The sequence below is a fragment of the Desmodus rotundus genome, chromosome 6 (assembly GCF_022682495.2).
Source record: "Desmodus rotundus isolate HL8 chromosome 6, HLdesRot8A.1, whole genome shotgun sequence".
Classification (NCBI taxonomy): domain Eukaryota; kingdom Metazoa; phylum Chordata; class Mammalia; order Chiroptera; family Phyllostomidae; genus Desmodus; species Desmodus rotundus.
Genome location: NC_071392.1, coordinates 29,362,398 through 29,383,256, shown reverse-complemented (window position 1 = coordinate 29,383,256; position 20,859 = coordinate 29,362,398). Strand labels below are relative to the sequence as shown.

At 37.8% G+C, this 20,859-nt stretch overlaps 1 protein-coding gene across 3 annotated transcripts in view; it reads right to left on the bottom strand.

Annotated features, from left to right (window-relative positions):
- The window catches only part of SGCE (sarcoglycan epsilon), a 67,390-nt gene that overhangs the window by 28,997 nt on the left and 17,534 nt on the right, over positions 1 to 20,859 (bottom strand). For all 3 annotated transcript variants that reach the window (XM_053926430.1, XM_024577223.3, XM_024577225.3), the window contains 3 exons: positions 9,312 to 9,434; positions 7,509 to 7,666; positions 1,879 to 1,951 (listed from right to left, as the gene is read on the bottom strand). In XM_053926430.1, the coding sequence (XP_053782405.1) occupies positions 1,879 to 1,951; positions 7,509 to 7,666; positions 9,312 to 9,434 (354 nt within the window). The remainder of the gene's footprint in view (positions 1 to 1,878; positions 1,952 to 7,508; positions 7,667 to 9,311; positions 9,435 to 20,859) is intronic.

Below are 20,859 nucleotides of genomic sequence, written 5' to 3'. Positions count from 1 at the left end.
CTCTCAAAGCAGGAGGCAGCTGGGCAAGGAGTCAGACTGAGTGTGATTGTCCCGATGTTCAACTCATTTCTTTTCCCAATGTGGTCTGGGAGAAGCGGCGTGTGTGTAGGTCGTGCTCAAAGACGTGCATCCTAGGGCCACAGAGATTCCATCCACACCAGCAAGGATAAATGCATGTTCACTTGGTTCCCTGGTTTTCACAGTTTGGGGCCCCTGAACTCTCTGTAAAAGGCAGTAGGGCAGCTCTGCCTGAAGTAAAAGTGGAGGCTTCCAAAACCCATCCAATCTTACTCCCTCATCAACACACTTTCAAAACCCAATTTTTAGATAAATAGCCCCAAAAGCCAACTTTTCAGTACTACAGTGGTCTAGCACTCTTCCACTAGTATCTGCTTGGACAAGGGTCCCCACACATCAGTAACACCTATTAGGATGGCTGTGGACTCTGGATCCACAGGACTGAGACAGGACTTGAGAAAGAAGGGGTTCACACTGCAGACCAGGCCACCTTTCAGTTAATAGGGACTCCCATATCTGACAAAGGGTGTTGAGTCACTCTGAGAGCACAGTGGTGAGGTCAGTGGTCCAAGCCCACTGGAATGTAACTATCTAACTGTATTGTTGCAGTCCTTAGAGGAAAGGAAACTGCAATTATTCTGCTCATTAAGGGTATTCCAGCTCTTCAGGGACCGATTAGACTGGATGCAAGCATCCCGATGCAGGTGGAGTCAGGAACAAGTCTCCCTGATCCAAACGTCAATACCTGTGAGAAGTGAAAAAGGGGACAGGGACTCTTCTGTCCAAGCCTACTGAACTGGCATTTGGACTTGGTTTTCATATATGAAGGTCATTTAACATTTTAAACTAACAGATTTGTGGTCTGCAATTGGCAATCTCCCCACTTATGGATTGTGGTATCTATTCTATAGAAATTGTTTTCTTTCATATAATGAAGGAGGCAATTTTTAACCTGGCCTTTACTGAATTATCATGAAAGCCAAATTAGTAGGTTCTGATAAACTATTCTGAGTTTGCTCATTTGTTTTTAATTGTACTGGTAAATGGAAGTAAGAATTCCCCTACCCAGGATACATATTGTTTTACTGTTTTCAGTGGTTGCGGGAGCAGGGGGGATGCTGTGTCCGTTCTTCTGTTACCTTCACACATGATGTGTGGTACGGAGAAGAGTACCCCATGATACATACACTTCACCTACAAAGTTTTCAGTGATGTTTAGTTTTCCCAATTAAATATGAAAGTAGGGTCAGAATATTTGAGATTGTAACTCTAGGGATATTTCCTGTGTCCTTCCAAATCCTTGGGAATCACTTACAATTTGAACTTATGTAACTCAATTGTGGGTAGGCTCCAGCAATTGCTGATGTGTGATTAGCTATGAGGAGGGAGACTGACTCAAAGTGGAGTTTACTTCTGTCCATCAGCAACACTTTCTAGTCACATACAATTGAACTACGACCTGTGATAAGTTTTAATGAAATTTGCTAATAATTACTGACTGTGCACTCTGCTGAGCCCCGTGTTAAGCACATTTCAAGCCTAATCCAAGGAATCTATATCCTAAACTTATGAGAGAAAGTCTGTTCTTAGTTTTATTTTACAGATGATGAAGCTAAGCCTCGGAGAAATAAGTGGCCTGTTTGGTTCCCTCACCTGAGCTTTTCAGCACCACAGAACATCATGATGTTTTATAACAAACAAAACACTGCTTAATTTTCTTTACTACATTTTACTATTTCATGAGTTATAGTAGATATCTGGTACTTTAAAATCCTTAACTATATTTTACACAGATATAAAGCAAAATGAAATTCTTCTTATAAATATGGAAGCAATCAGCAACATATTTTTCGTACCTACCTTCTGCTGACATTATATTAATTATCAAATTATGCCTTGCAGTCTCAAAGGTACGCCTATTGTAGGCAGTTATCTATCGGAAAATGAAAATCATATTAAAGAAGTGAAATGTTATTTAGAAAATGAAATACATCAAGCACAAATAAAAACAAATTATTGTTTTTTCCATTTTCATTATTTATTTATATACTTACAAAACATCCCTTCTCTGGACAATAAGAACTCAGAGCTTTTAGCAATATTATGGGAAAATAAATAATTAGTCAGGTCTATTTAACATGCTGAAACAACAAGTTAAAGCCAGAAGGACCTTTTTACAGAAGTCCATTAAGTGCTAATCGCAATGCAGATGCACCATTAGTAAATGGATTAACCATTATGAATTACTTACGGGTGCCATTCTAAGATTTCAGAAAAACCAAAACAATGTATTTCTGTACTTTTAATTGGAGCTTAAGGATTGAGCTGGAAGTACACTTTAAAACAAGCCCAGCGGTCAAAAATAGTGTCACAAATGACCCCTTGGAAGTCCTATCTCACGACTGGAATGAAGCGGTAAGGTTCATGGTCTAGAATGCTTACAGAACATGCTCAAAAACACAAATCAATCCCTTTGTATGTTCAAATATTAGTAAACATTTGCAGAGCCAATGAACTTACATCAAAGTCAACTCAGAAACAGCCACTGCAAACAACAAACAAAGCAAAGGCCAAAAACAGGATAATACTTCAAAAAGTCAAGGAATAATTAACTTGAAAACAGATAGGAAATCATTCAGACAGGTCTGCAGTACCTCAAAAAGAAAAAAATAAAAGCACTGGGTAGGTCTTAGCATCCGAGCACTGGCCTTCTGGCAGGGGCTGCAGCTGTGGCTGGCGCTGGGACAAGAGAGCAAAGCAAACTGACTCAAACTAAAGAGAAAGGTCTTGCCCATTTAAACACGAATATCAAAGAGTTTTACAGCATCACATATGAGCTTTAAATCAAACAAATTACACTCAGAAATATTTGCAAAAGTAGTAAAAATCAAAATTTTGAGATAATTCCAAACCATTAACAGTACTTAAAAGTACATATTCTTTCTATTTTATTTTTATGTTTTTAAAGATGTTATTTATTTTCAGAGAGAAGGGAAGGGAAGGATAAAGAGAGGGAGAGAAACATCAGTGAGTGGATGCCTCTTGCATGACCCATACTGGGGATCTGGCCCACAATCCAGGCAGGTGCCCTGACTGGGAATCAAACTGGCGACCCTTTGGTTCACAGGCCGGCTCTCAATCCACTGAGTTACACCAGCCAGGTGGTTAAAGGTACATATTCTAAAAAGCATATTTTTACACAAAGTTAAAGGAACTCTCTCCACAATTTGTCTGATTTCTTAATGACTTCCTTGCCATATTTGTTGGGACACATGATTAATGAGATTAACACTGAAATAAAGACTAGTCATTAAAATGAACTATAGGAAGTACTGTTCACAATAAAGCAAATGAAAAAAATGTAATAAAGATTTCGTTTGGGAATCCTCATGATTTTAAAAGTTCACACTACAAAAAATTTCACCATACAATATTATCAATGAGAAAAAAGTATCAATCCTCTACTATTTGTTATAAAATCTCAAAGCTAACACTCAGAAAGCAATATTAGACATTTTCAAATGAGTGGCAATATTTTTATGGCTAGCCTTCCCATAATTATCACAAATCTAATTATTGTAAATTTTATAAATTCTAATTGTTTAAATATCACAGCTGCTATAAGGAGTGAATAACAATTCACAAATCAGGAGGAAGAATTTTATTATCTGAATTTATATTTAATGTTTAATTTTAAACAACTATAATGGAATGTAGTCCTATCAATTTAATGAGATATGTAAATACTATAATATTCTTAATCAAATTTTCCTTTTCACACTAATGTGAAGTCCTTCATAGCAGACAGGTAAAATAAAAAAAAAAAAAAAGCATGCATGCTTTCTTATCCCCTATTTCTAGAAGAGTGGCTGATCTATTTCAGATGTTTAACAAATATCTACTGAATGAATAATCAGTGGGTTTATATGATTAAATGTTAGTTCAAGATATGCAACTCTTGACTTATTAACAGAATATTTAAAAATATTGTAAACACGTTACCATATATGGACATAAAAATAATAAATAATAATTAACATGCCCATATATAACACATGGATATTTACTACTTGTGTTAGATGAAGGATAAGCTAAATTTTCATCATTATATTTTTAGTATATTATTTGATACATATTCATAACCTCCTATCTTAGTTATAAGGTATGAGAACATAATGAACCCCTGTGAATCCTCGCTCAACACATCCTTCTCTGTCCCAGCCCCTTACGTCTCTCCAACCAGAAACAGCCATTTTGAATTCTGTATTTATCATCCCCTTCGTTTGAAATATAGTTTTATTATAAATGCATGTATGCTTGAAATATATTAATTTGCTTGTTTTTTGAGCTTGCCAATAAGAATGGTAAACTGTATGTAGTCTTTTGACTGGTGTTTCTTATTCAACATTATGTTTAAAACACTCATCCTTGTGAGTGGGCAAGAGTAGGTCCATCGTGGCTGTGAATGTTCACTGCGTAACTGCTCCGTGATTGAGTCACCTGTGCTCTTGCTGATGAACTTTCGGGTGGCCTTTGCTTTGTGGGGTTCCCGGGTTTTTCTGTGCAAATATTGCTTGGTGAGCATGACCGTACATGCCTCCAAGTGGACACCTGCACGTGTTTCCTTTGGATATGTACCTAGAAGGGGGACCACTAGGTCACGGGGCACAGTGACATGTATTTGTGTGAAATTTTCTGTACTGTCTTCCAAAGGGGTTGTGCCAATTCCCACATCCACCCATCATGAATTTTACTGGGGGTAAAACTCTCCTTGTGATCTTAATTTGAGAGTAAGCTTCTTTACTGAATTGGCATTTATATCTCCTCTTTATGAAATGTCTATTCATACCTTTTTCTTATTGGATTATAAGGGTCCTTTTTTTAAATCTTAGATACCCACCATTAGTCAGATATATACATATTTAAAGTATCTTCTTCCAGTTTGTGGGTTGTCTTTTTTTTGAATGGCTTATTTTGGTGAACAGAGGTTTACAAGTTTAATATAGTAAAAAATTTATCAATCTTTTCTCTTAAATAAAAATACTTAGGTATTATTTACAAAGTCCTTCCCTAACCTAAACTCACAAAATTCTTCTATAAACTTTGGCTTTTCACGTTTAAATCCTCAATCTAGACCTGAGTTTTCCACTTCCTGTGAAGCAAGAAGCTAATTTGTGTTTGCCGCATGGCTCGCCAATTGTCTGAGTACCATCCAGTAAGTAAACGTCCTTGTCCCCAATGATCTGTGGCACTGTCTTCAGATATATACCATTGATCCTTTTGAGACAGATGTGATCGTTAATACCTTCAATATTTTGATGTGCTTTTTCTTCTGCCTAAGATAGCCTTCCTTTTATTTTGTGAAGTGAATCCCTATTTACCCTCTTACACCTCTGCATCACGCCCTCTTAGTGTAACAGTGTTGTCAGTGCTGGCTAGGTATGGATTTCCACTCAGTGCTTCGGCTTCTAGACTCACCTGGTCTTCATCTTTCTCTCACCAGCACCTAGCGTGAAGCTCAGAGTGCGGCAGCGGCTCATAAAATGTCTGCATAACGACTGTATCTCAATGAACATGAAATGCAAATATGGAGCAAATAAGTTTGCATTTCTTTTCTTAAATAGAATCCACATTATACTAATCTATTTCTTTTAAATGTCTTAATTTTTCCACTAATTTGGATTGCCTGTTTTTATATAAAAGCTGAAATAAACAAACAAAAAAATGTGTAAATAACACAGACCAATGGAACAGAACCGAGAGCTCAAAAACCATTTGTGTGCAAGGAAATAACTTTTGACAAAGGAGCCAAAAACATACAACGGAGAAAAGAAATCCTCTATAATAAATGGTGCTGGGAAAATCAGAAAGCCACATGCAAAAGCATGAAACTAGGCTAGAGTTTGTCCCCGTGTACAAAAGTGAATCCAAAATGATCAAAGACCTAAATAAAAGACCTGAAACAATAAATTACATGGAAGAAAACATAGAAACTAAACTTATGAACCTTGGTCTTAGAGAAGATTTTATGAATTTGACGCCAAAGACAATGGAAAAAAGGTAAAAATAAATGAATGCAATTATATCAAACTAAAAGGCTTCTGAAGAGCAAAAGAAACTGCCAACAAAATGAAAAAAGGCAACCAACCAAATGGTAGAAGATATTTTGCAAACAGCAGCTGTGACGAGGGGTTGCAAAATATGTAAAGAACTCACACAATTCAATACCAAATAAACAATCCAATTAAAAATGGACAGATGACCTGAATAAACGCTTCTTCCCAGAAGACATACAAATGGCCGACAGATATATGAAAAGATACTCAACTTCACTAGCTATTAGGGAAATGCAAATTAAAGCTACAATGAGATGCTACCTCACACCTGTTAGAGTGGCTGTTATCAACAAGACAGGTAATGACAAGTGTCAGAGAGGTTGTGGAGAAAAACGACCCCTCATTCACTGTTGGTGGGAATGTTAACTGGTACAACCACTATGGAAAACAGCATGGCAGTTTCTCAAAAAATTAAGAATAGGCCCTGGCCAGGTGGCTCAGTTGGTTGGAGCACTGTCTCATTCACCAAAAGGTTGCGGGTTTGATTCCTGGTCATGGCACATGCCTAGGTTGTGGGCTTGATCCCCCAGTGGGGCACATATGGGAGGCAACTGATCCACGTTTTTTTCTCACATCAATATTTTCTTTCCCTCTCTCCCCCTTCTTCTCTCTCTAAAGTCAATAAACATATCCTCAGGTGAGAATTTTTTAAAAATTAAGAATAGTTACCATATGACCCAGCAATCCCTCTTCTGGGTATCTGCCCCCAAAATTTGAAAACATTTATTCACAAGGATATATGCACCCTATGTTCAATGCTGCATTATTCACAGTGGCCAAGACATGGAAACACCCAAAGTGTCCTTCAATAGAGGACCGGATAAAGAAGATGCGGTACGTATATACTGTGGAATACTACTCAGCCATAAGAAAAGATGAAATACTGCCATTTGCACCAACACGCACGGACCTTGAGAATATTATGCTAAGAGAAATGAGTCAGTCACAAAAAGCTAAGAACCATATGACTTCATTCGTATGTGGGAATCAAGCTGAAAGTCACAGACACACAAGAGCATGGTGATTACCAGAGGGAAGAGGGTTGGGGGGTAGTAAAGGGTAAAGGGGCCAAATATACGGTGATGGAAGATGATTGGACTTTGGGTGGTGGGCACACACTGCAATACACAGATCATGTATCATAGAAAGTACCCTTGAAACCTATATAATCTTAGTGACCAATGTCACCCCAATACATTTAATTTTTAAAAAACTGTGTAAATGAGCAGAAAGGAATGGTACATTTCCAAATGTTATTTAGTGTGTTTCTATGCATAAAATAATGGAAACCACTGCCATGTAATTTTAATTTCAACATTTGAAATTCAAATTACAAAAAAGTAAAGTATAATTTTGTTCTTTCTGAGAAGTTACCTCAATGATTGTTGGTTTCCCCACATTTTCAGCTGTTGGAGACCCGTATAGGACTCCATCACTATACGGTGTCCTTTGGATATACCGAAGCCATCCAGGTCGGTCTGGGTAACCCATTAAATTTGTGTTAAATGTTATGGGATCATTACTAATCTCACCTGGATAAGAAACACAGCATTAAGATATGTCAGATATTTTCACACATGTTGCTTTGGTAGTTTTTAATCAAAATATTTCTGTCTAAAATTCTTTTCTTACCTTTGCAGCAAACTAAAACACACATAACACACACATACACACAAAACTCCCAAATCCGTCTGGGAACTGAGATTTGGGCCCCATGTAAAGAAAAACCCGTTTGGTTGTTTAGTTTGTCTAAAATCTAATGTAGCAAAGAAAGCAGACTCATGCAACTTCAGGGGAAATTTTCTTTTTTCTTTTTTTTCTGTCACCTAGGAGTCACTAAGTTCTGGCAATGAGACAACTGTCTTTTAGAAAAATCCAATCATGTTGATGTGTTCATTCTCTTGAGCTTTCCTTTCACGAAACTCTGGACATGATCAAACAAATCTTAAGGAACATCTCAAGATTACAAAACTATCATAATAAAATAATGGAAGGTGAGTTGAGAAAGACGTTACAAATCCAAAAGAACTGTAGAAATGACAACATTTACTAATGAAAAACAATAGTAATAGCATCATTTATTAGCGCATGCCTGGCCCTGTTTTTTGTGCCTGGACTCTATACATGCACTATTTCACCTGATTATTAAATATACCTACAAAAGTAGTACTGTCATTAGCCCTAATTTTATGGATGGAATATGTAATTTTCCATGTTAAGTAACATCTCTATGGTCTTAGTAAGTGGTAAAACTAGAATTTAATCTTGGCTGTCTCCAGAAACTATGCTCTTAACTGAATGTTTTCTTCTCATATCTTGGGGCTGCTCAAAAGGTTTAGCTAAATAGTTTTGCGAACATAGAATGAATGCCACAAAAGAAAACATTTTTAAAATAATTGATGAAAAGACCAGCTTTTATTCTAGAATGCTGTTAAGAACATGTTTAACTATATTTTATGAGTGTGTTCAGCTATGCTTTTTATCATATAATATAAAAATAATATTTATATTAATTTTAATGCTATACTTTTCACAAAATTCATTTTTATTTGTTATTTAAGGAAGAATTATAATAATTTAATATATTTTCTCTTGCTAGTCTATCTCTTCATTAATTTCATAGCATTTGTGACAATCCAACAGAACATAATTTAAACCAATAGTAAATTAAATAAGACTTTGTAGTTGGTATTATTTTAAGGAAAAAATTAATCTTCATTATATTGTTATAAAGTTATATAAAATTATTTCATATTATAAAAAGTTTTTTGAGAACTCTTTCTAAATACCATATTTCATTCTTTTCTATAACACATGTACAGTTTTCCAAAAATCAATGTACTATGTAAGATTCCAAGTTTTAATATGAAAAGTCGTAATTGTACAACTATAATTACTTCTATGTAAATATAGGTAGGTCATTTGTCAGAAATGCAGAACTCAAGGCTGAGAAACCAAAAATATGCTTTCTTTAAAATTCAAAATGAATTATTTCCTTCTGTAATTAAATCTCTCATCTTAAAATGGGAAATATCTTACAAGGATGCATTTATCATGCACCTAGACCATTTCAAATAACGTTAACAAGATTTTAGCATATGTCACCTAGATTACGCACACTGAACGAAAAGACAAAACCAGCACATTGACCACTTTTTTCCCCCACTCAGGACATACCAGGTTTTGGGTAAGGTGGGAATTCTCCCTTAAAGGACTCTCTTTCCAAAACGTGAACAAAGAGGACGCCAGCAGATGGGTACACGTCCCGATCCGAGTGCACCTTTGAGAGGATGGTGTACACTGGAAGCGAAGAGGAAGGATAAGAGACGAATAATGAGATCTGCGTTAGATAACCCACTTCCACTGTAATGGAGGGTTGAAGGGTTTTGCTGTGTAAAAATTTCTGGGAAAACTGAAGCAACATGCAAGACATTGTTAAGAAGTTTGTTTAAAGGAAAGTGGTTTTAGCACAAAGCACCAGACAACTCTTTAAAGTTGGCATGTTTAGACGCTTTTCAAATACTATGTGAGCAAAATTATGCACATTTTAATATTTTAAATTGTTATTAAATAATGAAGACATGAATAGTATCTTTTTGGTAATTTCTTTTTATGAAATTATTACCCACAAAATATATCATAAGAACTGACCGACTACATAATGGCTACAGTTTATTTTTTTTCCCTTTTGTTCAAAGCATATATAAAGAATAATTTTTAATGGTCAGAATCTATACTGTATTAAGTGTTCACTAAACGAAGCACATGAGAGTAAATATTCATATATGTATGGCAACTTTCATTAAACTTACAATAATGCAACGATACCTTTTCCATGAGTGTTATTTCCCATAACTCTCCCAGAAATGAGTTATTCCCTTTTGCCCGATTGTGACATTTAATAATTCATGCAGTATAATCCAACATCCTAAAGCAATAACAATTGCATGGTAAAACTCAGTGCCAGTAATTGCTTTAAGTGAAGTGGGACAGATTTCATGATGTACCGGTTACTTAAGACACAGGATGGCAGTACCCCGAAATGGCCAAATTGGTTTGATTCGTTTTCCACCTATTGTTGTTCCTCTGATGTCAGCGTCTCCGCCAACATATTACTGCCATTACCCTTGTCACCTCTACCATCTCTTTTGGTTTTCTATTTCCTGACTGGCTAGTGGCTGCAATTTTTAAACAGATAAACTCTATCAGGCCAGTTATTTCTCTTAATCACTGATGGATTTGTAAACGTAGTAATTAACCTTCAGAACACAAACGCTGCTCACTTCAAGCTCACAACTAACTAAAAAGCCCTGGATAGCAAGATCCCTGACAAGTCGATTTTTCAGCATAAAAATATGAACTCCCACAAAATGTTTCTTTATCTGTGAAAACTTGTTCCTGCAAGTTCTGTGGATGGCTGCCAAAAATGTAAAACTGAACTAAAAATATTTGGCTTGTAGCTTCACGTATACATAGCTTCACTACTAAACATAACTTCAAAGGCGATGCAATAGAGGGAAGGAAGCTGCAAGTTAGGTTTAACCTGGGTACGCAGGGCGACTCATTCTTTCCCAATTTCTTTTGTGTGAGTATGCATAAGTGGTCTCCCCACGGCATTTCGAGCCATTTGACCCAAGAACAATTCACTCACCAGGAGAAATGCTCCCATTCCAAAATTCGGGTGCATGAATCATAGAAAAAGTGTGAGGATGAGAAGTTGAGATTTTTCACCAGGTGAATTTCATAACACCCCCGAAAGGCAAAGTGCTGTGGAGAAGGCAGAGATGGAGGAGAGCCAGGCTCAGCCTTCCTCAAGTTCACCATCTGGTGTGGGAGACCCATGCCCACCTAACTGGGTATGATCCCAGAGGAGTAAACTGCCCTGACAATACCTGGGGAAATGGTGAGGAGCAACAGAGGCTAGAAAGAGCTGGAAAAGATTTATGTAAAAAGTAGAATTCAAGCCCTGACTGGTATGGCTTAGTTAGTTGGATGATGTCTTACAAAGGAAAGGTCACCGGTTCAACTCCTGGTACATGCCTGGGTTTTGGGTTCCGTCTCTGGTTGGGTCACATACAAGAGGCAACTGTTGATGTTTCTCCCTCACATCGACATTTCTCTCCCTCCCTTTCTCTTTTCCTTTCCCTCTCTCTAAAAATAAATAATTACAATCTTTTTTTTAAAGGAGTAGAATTCAATATGATTTTTAAAGTACTAGCAAGATTCTGAAACTCAGAGATGGGAATTCGGGGATTTCTGCGGTGAACATGCGTGCCTGACACAACGGTGGGAGACTGTGGGGTTCTTTCAAGGAAGGAAATGAAACCAGTGATGCTACATCTTGGGGTGTATTTCAGGTAGGGAGAAAAACTGGGAAGAAGAGTCAAATTATGGAGAGTTGTGAACTCCTGCTGAGCAGTTATTTCGTGCTACGTGTAAAAGAGGGTTTACATCTAGATCACAATCCTACATCCAAAGCACAGGAATGTTTTCAATAATCTAAAGAAATCTCTTCAGAGTTGATCTAATTTATTCCTTCTGGAGATTAAAAAACACCTTGAAGTTCAGCACTGAATTTTACTTACCTTCATTATTTTCTCAGCACCTAAAAGGAATGTGGCATATTTGAATGACTTTACCAACGCCTAGTGAATGGATGGATTCATTCCAATACAAAGCACTGTAGAGGTAAACACAGGTCTCAGGTTTATGGACTAAATATATACAATATTCAAGTTAAATTTAAATTTTATAATAAGTTCTCATATGTGTGTAGCAGTTTCTGTTACCTTCTTCCATTTACATTATGAATTACTAACACTTTCCCTTAGTTTTGGCTGCTATAAGGGAGCAAGAGCTAGCTCAAAAGCAACAAGAAATGTTGTCCTTATCAAACAGTACTGAAGCCCTGGCCAAGCAGCTCAGTTGGTTAGAGCATTGTCCTGATACACAATGGGGACAATCCCCAGTCAGGGCACATGCAAGAGTCAACCAATGAATGCATAAATAAATGGAACAACAAAATCAATGTTCTTTTTTCTCTCTCTCTCCCCCTCCCTCCCTCTCTCTAAAAATGCATTACATAAATAAAAAGATAGCTAGATAAATAAATATTGAAATGATTTTATTTTCTATATAGCCCTTGGCAGGTCCTGAAATGAAACCATGAAAGGGTACCTACTCCTGCAGAACATCTCACTTCAAGGACTGGTAAAGAACATCGATCTCAGCTTCTGCTTTCATGAAAAACATTGCTGCGAACTGCAGAGCCAAACCACAGTCCACTGTGGCTCTCCTGGGTTTTAAGATGACACGTGCATTTCCTTATGCGTGCACACTCTATTGCCTCCCTGCAATCTGCGACTGCTTGCCGGTCAGTTACCCTGGCAACTCCACAGTGAAGCCCGCTTCATTTTAAGTATATAGGACACCATTTACTTGGAGAAAAACACGATACAGATGTATGCCACATTCATCATTCAAACATGGAAAATGACTAAGCCACTGTGTTTTGTTTTTGAAAGTAATACTTTCTTTCTGTAGCACCAGTTTAAATTATGTGCACCCACACCTTTCCCTTACGGTACCCTTTCCAGTGTGTTAACTTGTAAAACAAATCGCTCTTCAACAGAGGCTATTTGGGCAGTAGTCACACCTCACTTCCTTTCGAACACAACAAATGACACAGAGAATTAGGCTCTTCTTCTAAACATGAGCTATATAAATAATGCGGACAGGATCGGCGCCGGCACCTACAAAGGCTGTGATTGACATGTTGCACTCTCCTATGTCTAGGTACTACTCAAACGGTAAGCTTGAAGCATATTGTTTTCCTTAAAAGCAAGTCTTGAAAATCAAATTTAAGCACTCTAAGAATCCACAGTACCAAAATCCAATAATCTTTGAAATATACATGTGTACAGCGCCATGCTAATGAAGCTGAGGCCACAGGGTCTGCAGCCTGTGTATCACAGGGCTTTGCAAGCGTCTCCAGCTGCAAATCCATTACCTCTGCAAAAACATGCCACTGGATCCAAACGAAACGGGAAACCACCATGTGGCTAAAATCTGTGCAAATCCATCACCATTAATGGGAAAAACAATTAAGCCAAAAGTTCAACTCACAGGGGCTCTAAACCAGCATCTTCAAACAGCAAGGGTAGCCAGACTTGCCAAGATTAAAAACTGAAGCCATAGTCATAAGTAACAGATATGTCTAAAGGAAAAATTACATATCTGAGTTGAGAAGAATGAAAAGGTATTCAGGTGTGGCCAGAGTAATTATTTCACCCTCTCTAAATGTAGTTCCAATGTCCCTTGTTACCATGCTAGCAAAATCTTTTCACAAAGCTGTGCCATATTCATCATAAGGTATAGAAACTGCAGACTGTATCAACAATACATATATGTGACAGCAGAAAGCCAAGAACCAAGGAGCAGACGATGATGGCAATAGCAACAAAGTAGGAGGACCTCAATCCAGCTAAATAGCATCCTGTTTTCTTTTATTAGTCATTTGACATTTGCTCCCTACGGGAGCAACACTGTCATGAAAATATGAGGGTCTGCTTATTTACAATTACTTAAAAACAAAAACAAATTTGGATGTATTTAGTAAACATTAAATTTTGAAAGGATTGTGGTAGTTCATTGCTAATGAATCTATAGCACATAATGATTATTACAATGATTATTTTTAATGGCATACGGGCACATACAAAGTCTCTTCTCTAAAAAGAAAAGTCCAGAGAACACTTACCTTTTTCTGTGCCACCAAGAACAAGTACCAGGCTATAAGGATGAACTAGCTGCTGAGTGTAAGATTATATTTCAATCTTAAAGCCGTCTTTCCTCTGAAATCTTTGAGAAGTCAGAATTTCATATTCATGTCCAAGTGACCTTTATTAGGTGCCTATTATGTGCATATTTCTCTCATAGATACGTTATCGACAAATTAATTGCTTCAAAGGGTCCCTTTATATCATCAATTACTAATTTTCATGGTTTAAGAAAATACTGTGAAATCTTAGTTACTAGGAACCCCGGGAAAGAAACATGTCTGAGGACCGAGTTTTCCAAAGTACTCCGAGGTCGATCCTTTCTCACGATGGTAGAAGATCATCACTCGGCACATCAATTACTGCACTCTGTTGTTCTATTACACCGCGACGTCCTCAAGGACTGTCTGGTTGCTTTGTCATTTACCGATCACACTAGCGCTAGCGGGTCCTGGTTAGCTAATGCTTTTTAAGGCTGTGTGTCTTATAGATTTTCTCTTTTCTCATCTGAGGACAAGTTGTCAGCTGTCATCTCTGATTGCCATCAGTATGTTTCCTATATCAGCTTCTCTAGCCTTTCTAATTTGCCACTATTAACCTGCTACAGGCTTAGAAAGCAGACTAGTAAGTGAGGTGGGCTTGCGCGTTAAAGTAGGAACAAATCGGTACTGCCTTAATGCACGCTCTGCGAGACGTGAGAAGCAAGAGCCTGCCCTCGCAGCACCTATTTCTGACTACCCGAAGACCGTCTTGTGGCGTATACCCTGCTTCTTAGTTAACGCAGTATACTTCTGAATAAATGATCTTTCTACAGGTGGGATACAGGCATTACTTGCGGGGATGGCAGCGTGAACTCCACACGTGACGTGCATTCGGAAACAAATAAGTATTCCCTAGAAAGTCTTCATTCAATCCATCTCTTCCATAAATATGAACTGTCAAATCAAAATGAATGAATTCAATGTGTTGTATAAAATAATTTCTTACACGTTTGATGTGTGGGAAATATAATGTATAATTTAAGCAAAGAGATCTATTGATGAAGTGATATATTACCTTTAGCAATAGCTAAGCCAGACTAAGAGTATTATAACATTATAATTGATAAGTCATGTATTAATAAGAAATTAAAGTCTGTTTTCAAAAGCATTTCAGTTTTGTAATCTGTCTCTCATGTTTAGAGTTTGAAGATGTAAACTGATCATTGGGGAGCATAACAAGGTTGCTTTATGAGTGTAAATTCCTTAGATAATGTAGGGGATATGACCCAACTGTTCATAGTATTGTCTTAATAATAAGCTTTATCTAGGACATAATTCGGGATAAGAATAATGAAGAAGATTTTTGAATCTTCTTCATTATATTATAAAGATAATACCAGTCACTTACCTGGTACGACATGTAAAATAAGCTTTTGCCTAAGCAATCAGCCATCCCAATTCCTCAATATCCTATTTGCAAAAGAATCACCAGCCCCATGCAAAAGGTAAGGATTGGAATATCATTTAAAAAGAAAGTTATACCCAAAATACAGCTGCTTAACTTATTTAACTATATGATCATCCCTGATCATTAAAACTTGTAGGTACTGACAGGAAAAATAAGGCTTGTGTTACATTTTATAGTTTTAACAGTGCAAAGTTCTTTATGAGTCTCAGAGCACCTGTACACACATTCCAAGAAGCTGCTACCAACTCATTGGAACTGATTATGAGATGAATCCCATTTGCTATCTCTGCACCAAGAGAACTCATTTCGGGGTTTTCCAAGGCTGATATACTTATGGTCACCTTCCTAATTTATTTTTTAATGTGTTATCTCTAAAGTCAAACTGAAAGTTAATCACTAAATTAAATAATTGCTGTGAAAAATATTTTGAGACACATCAATATCCAGCCAGGTACACAACCAATGTTTTGCTTTTTCTCCTAAGATGTACCTTGCGTTTTATCAATCCAGCTTTCAAAATCTTGGCTTTGAAACAAAAGCTTTTCTCAGCAGTCTGCTCTTCACCTATGAGTTTACTCAACATCAAAGTGCTGCAGGCCATTCAGTGGGGGGCGGGGGTAGGTGGTCAGTTACTGTGTTTATTTTAGCCATAAATAGCCCATGCCTCAACTATAGAAGTCATCACCAAGAAGGCATCAAACTGCCTTTTTAAATTTCATTCCTCAGAGATATGGCCACTTTTCTTCAGGAGGCAGAAGAGAAACTACTACTTGGGTCCTTTTCTACAAAAAAAAAAAAAAAACAGTGGGTTTCTTCTCCCTTCCCCCAACTAAAGCCACTTACCGAAACCATTTTTCTAAACTGGGTTAAATTTCTTGATTTTTCATGTAATAATAATGTGTTTGTTTTTGCTGTTTTTTTCCTTAAATGTCAGTTGGAAAGTGGTTGCAAACCATTACGAATTGGTGATCAATAAACGTAATCTCATAGAACGCTGCAGTTGAAAAGGGCTTTTGATGCCATCCTGCCTGGCCATGCTAAATATCTCTACTACGAGACAGATCGTAGCGTATTTCCTACTGGGATATGGCCGCATCATTCTACTTAACTCGGAATTCGTGACGGACACCACCAACTGGAGTCGGCATGCATTCGCTCTCCTAAAGAGTTCAGTCCTTCAGTCCTAAGCAAATTGAACCCAGCGAGACTGACAGATTCAAGGCCATAAGACTGGTAAGAGGAAGAGCCAGGACTTGAACCCAGGTAATATGTATTTCCTTTGAAAACATAAGGTAATGCATTTGGATGCTGTGCATTTTATTATTGAAACCCACTACAGTAAGCTAGTTGTGTTGCATAACACCCTAACTTACTTCTCTCTCTTGTGTTTATGACGAATCAAAATTTGACCCAATAAGCCAACTTCGTTCTGTTATTTCAGAAAGTTATCATAGTTATACTGCACCACTGGAAAAAGTGAGTTGACAATAATGCTTTCAAGAAACAAACCTGAAGTTTCTTTTGTTTAAAGAAAGAAAAATCTGGAAGTTTAGAAGGAGACCTTTCAGCCCTAAAAGCCAGATCCTAGAAAGAGAAACATCTCGGCAGATGGCCTTTTGAAGTCATAGAAGGTGGTGATCCTTCCTCCTGACTCTGCCACTTTTCAGAGGCAAAGAATACATTTTAAGCCCTAAGAGTACTTACTGCTCCTCTCCAACAAAAGAGGGGGGAAAAGGCATCTAGAGAGATATTTCTGTCTTCAAGCCACACAGTCTCTTGACTGTGTCAGTAAGCTAAGGAAGAGCCTCCTTTAGGATGGCAATAGAGAATTCTATGAAATTATTTGAGTACATATTACTTTATACCCATGCATGTCCAATTAAACTTAAACATTTAAGCTGAAAATAATTAGGAAATCAGCTCATGATCATTTTGACTTTCTCTTTGTTTCTTAGGGGGAAAAAAGCAATAGAAGTTTTCAGTAAACCTAAAGCTAACCCATTTTAGAACATGAGTTGCCCTAAATAAGAAGAATTTGAAGATGTTTAAGTAAAGTATGTAAATGAGTAATGCAAAGGTTTATTCCTTTTTATTTAAATTATTCCAGGGTTAAATTAAGTTCTTCTACCCCCACCATAGGAAAAAGAAAAATGAATCCATATTTAGAGTGTTCTTTCTGATTTTTGCAACCACCTCAAGTATATTGAGGTAGAATATGCCAAAAGTGTTGGTCTGGGACATTTAAATTCCTCAAAATCCTATTTCAGATAAGGCACCATTCCACTGCTAAAATTAAGAATTGGGACATTATATGAAAAGAAAGGTGGACTTTGGTCAAGATGGAGGCGGAGGTAGACACACTTTGCCTCTTCGCTCAACCATAGAAAGAATTACAACCAGATCCCGAAACAAATAACACCCAGAACCACTAGAAAATCGAGCTGTATGCAAGTGTGACAACCATGAAATAAAAGAAGTCACATTCTTCCAGATGTGTAGGAGGGGCGGAGCTGTGGAGACAGGCAGAATAGCGTGGAGATTTGGTGTGGCACAAAGAAGTAGCAACGGTGGCAGAATAAACAATTCCACATTCATGTATGGTGGAAAAAACCAGGAGGGACACCTTGGGAGTGAGTGATCCCAGCCCCAGGCCAGACCACACAGCCCAGGATTCCAGTGTAGGGAAGATAAATCCCCATAATTCTGGCTGTAAAAACCAGTGGGGTTTGGGATGGCAGAAGAAACTACCAGATTTTCAGGAGACTAGGCTTACAGGGCCTACAGGGACTTAGAACATACAAAAACCCACCCACCTTGGGATTCACATCAGAGCAACAGCTGGAAGGGCATCAGTCACATATGGGAAGTGGGTGAAGTGACTGGAAATGGGGCAAGTGCTGGGCAAACCTCCAGAAGCCAGGCACCAGCAATGTCCCCTCTACGAGCCCTCCCCCCACATAGAGCCACAAGGTGGTGAAGTAGGTTGCTCCGCCCCGGCGATTACCTAAGGCTCCACCCCACACAATTTATAGGTGCTTTTTCTACAATAGAATACACTACTAAGACAAGGAGTTAAAGCAGCTGAACCTAATACACAGAAACAAACACAGGGAGGCTGCCAAATTGAGGAGACAAAGAAATATGGCCCAAATGAAAGAACAGAACAAAAAAACAAAAAAAAACTAAATGAAACAGAGATGACCAACCTCTCAGATTCAGCGTTCAGAACACAGGTAATCAGGATGCTCAAGGAACTCCTGAGTATGGCAACAACATAAAGGACGAAATGAAGGTTACACTAAGTGAAATAAAGAATAATCTACAGGGAACCATCAGTGGAGCAAAGGAAGTCTGGATTCAAATCAACAATTTGGAACATAAGGAAGAAATAAGCATTTAACCAGTACAGCAAGAAGAAAAACGAAATAACAAAAATGAGGATAGTGTAAGGATCCTCTAGGACATCTCCAAATGTACCAACATCCAAATCATAGGGATAGCAGAAGGAAAAGGGGAAGAGCAAGAATTTGAAAACTTATTTGAAAAAAAATGAAAGAAAACTTCCCTAATTTGGCAAAGGAAGTAGACGTACAAGTCCAGAAAGCACATACAGTCCCAAACAACTTGGACCCACAGAGGACCACACCATGACACATCATAGGTAAAATGTCAAAGATTAAAGATAAAGACAGAATCTTAAAAGCAACAAGAGAAAAGCCGAGAGTTGCCTACAAAGGAGTTCCCATAAGACTATCAGCTGATTTCTTATAAGAAACTTTGCAGGCTAAATGGGGCTGGAAAGAAGTATTCAAAGTGATGAAAACCAAGGACCTACAACCTAGGTTATTCTATCCAGCAAAGGTTTTAGAATGGAAGGACAGTTAGAGCTTCCCAGACAAAGTAAAGCTAAAGGAGTTCACCATCACCAAGCCATTCTTACATGAAATGTTAAAGGGACTTATTTAAGAAAAAGAAGATCAAAACTATGAACATTAAAAGGGCAACAAATTCACAACTGTCAACAACTAAATCTAAAAAACTAAGCAAACAACCAGAACAGGAACAGAATCATAGATATGGAGATCATTTGGAACATTATCAGCTGGGCAGGGGAAGGGGGATAATGAAGGGAAAGGTGCAGGGATTAAGAAGCATAATTGGTAGGTACAAAAGAGACAGGGCGGGGGTGTGTGTGTTAAGAATAGTATAGGAAATGTAGAAGCCAAAAAACTTATATGCATGACCCATGGACATGATCTAAGGGGGGGGGGGGGGAATGCTGGAGGGAAGGGACTACCAGGTGGAGCAGGGCAATGGAGGAAAAATTGGGACAACTGTAATAGCATAGTCAATAAAATATATTTTTTAAAAAAGAAAGTTACACAAAAAATACAATTGCCAAACTTATTTTCCTATTTAAATGCTCTTATAATCTTTTGTTCTCTCTTGAAATTGTCAAACACAGATGGCTGGGATTCATGGTCAAGAACATCTCACAGCCTTGGCCAGATGGCTCAGTTGTTTGGAGCATTGTCCCATTTACAAAAGTTTGTGGGTTCAATCCCCAGTTGGGGGGCACATGTGGAAAGCAGCCAATCAATGTTTCTCTCTCCATCGGTGTTTCTCTCTTTTTCTGCCCCACCTCCCTCTCTCTCTCTCTTCCCCCTACCCCCATCCTCTCTCTCTCTAAAATCTATAAAACATACCCTGGAGTGAGGATTTTTAAAAAATCTCACAGAACATTTGATAGATCTGAGATAGCATTTAAAATACCCTTGCTATCCGTGGCCAGTGTGGCTCAATTAGTTGGTACATCAAAAGGTTGCGGGTTTGATTCCTGCAGGGAGTATACTCAGGTTGTGGATTCGATCCCTGGTTGGGGTGCTCGAGAAGACAACCAATCAATGTTTCTCTCTCACTTCTCTTTCTCTCTCTCCCCCACTGCCCCCTCCCTCTCTCTAAAAAACAATGAAAAAAATGTCCTTGGGTGAGGATTTAAAAAAAATTTAATGCCTTTGCTAAATACAGTAATCTACTGGAAACAATTCTGATGAAACTTAATTGCTGTCTGTATATTTTGATAATACAGAACCATAATGGTAGAATTTAAATCGAATAAAGAGACCAGAAAAGGAGAAGCAGCTAAAGGATGAGTTTAAGAGAAACTGAGGAAATAACAGAATGTGGTAACCTGAACTAGTTACTTCAGCTGGTTCCAGATGCATTAATCATTTCTATTTTGAAAACTACAGTTATCACTCAGGTCCCAAGAAGAACATCAGTTTGAGGTCCAATGGCAGCATGAAGTTTGAAATTGGAAGAGACAAGTACCTTTACGTGAAAGGGTCTGAAGTAGTGAATTAATCAAAGAACAGCATCATAGTCGATGACTCCACTGTGTTTAACAGCTGGTTAGAGAGTACCTTTTGGCAATTCAAAAGCAAATGTAGGGACAAGCTCAAAGAGGACAGAAGTTCTAGGGATCAAAGTTAAAGAGA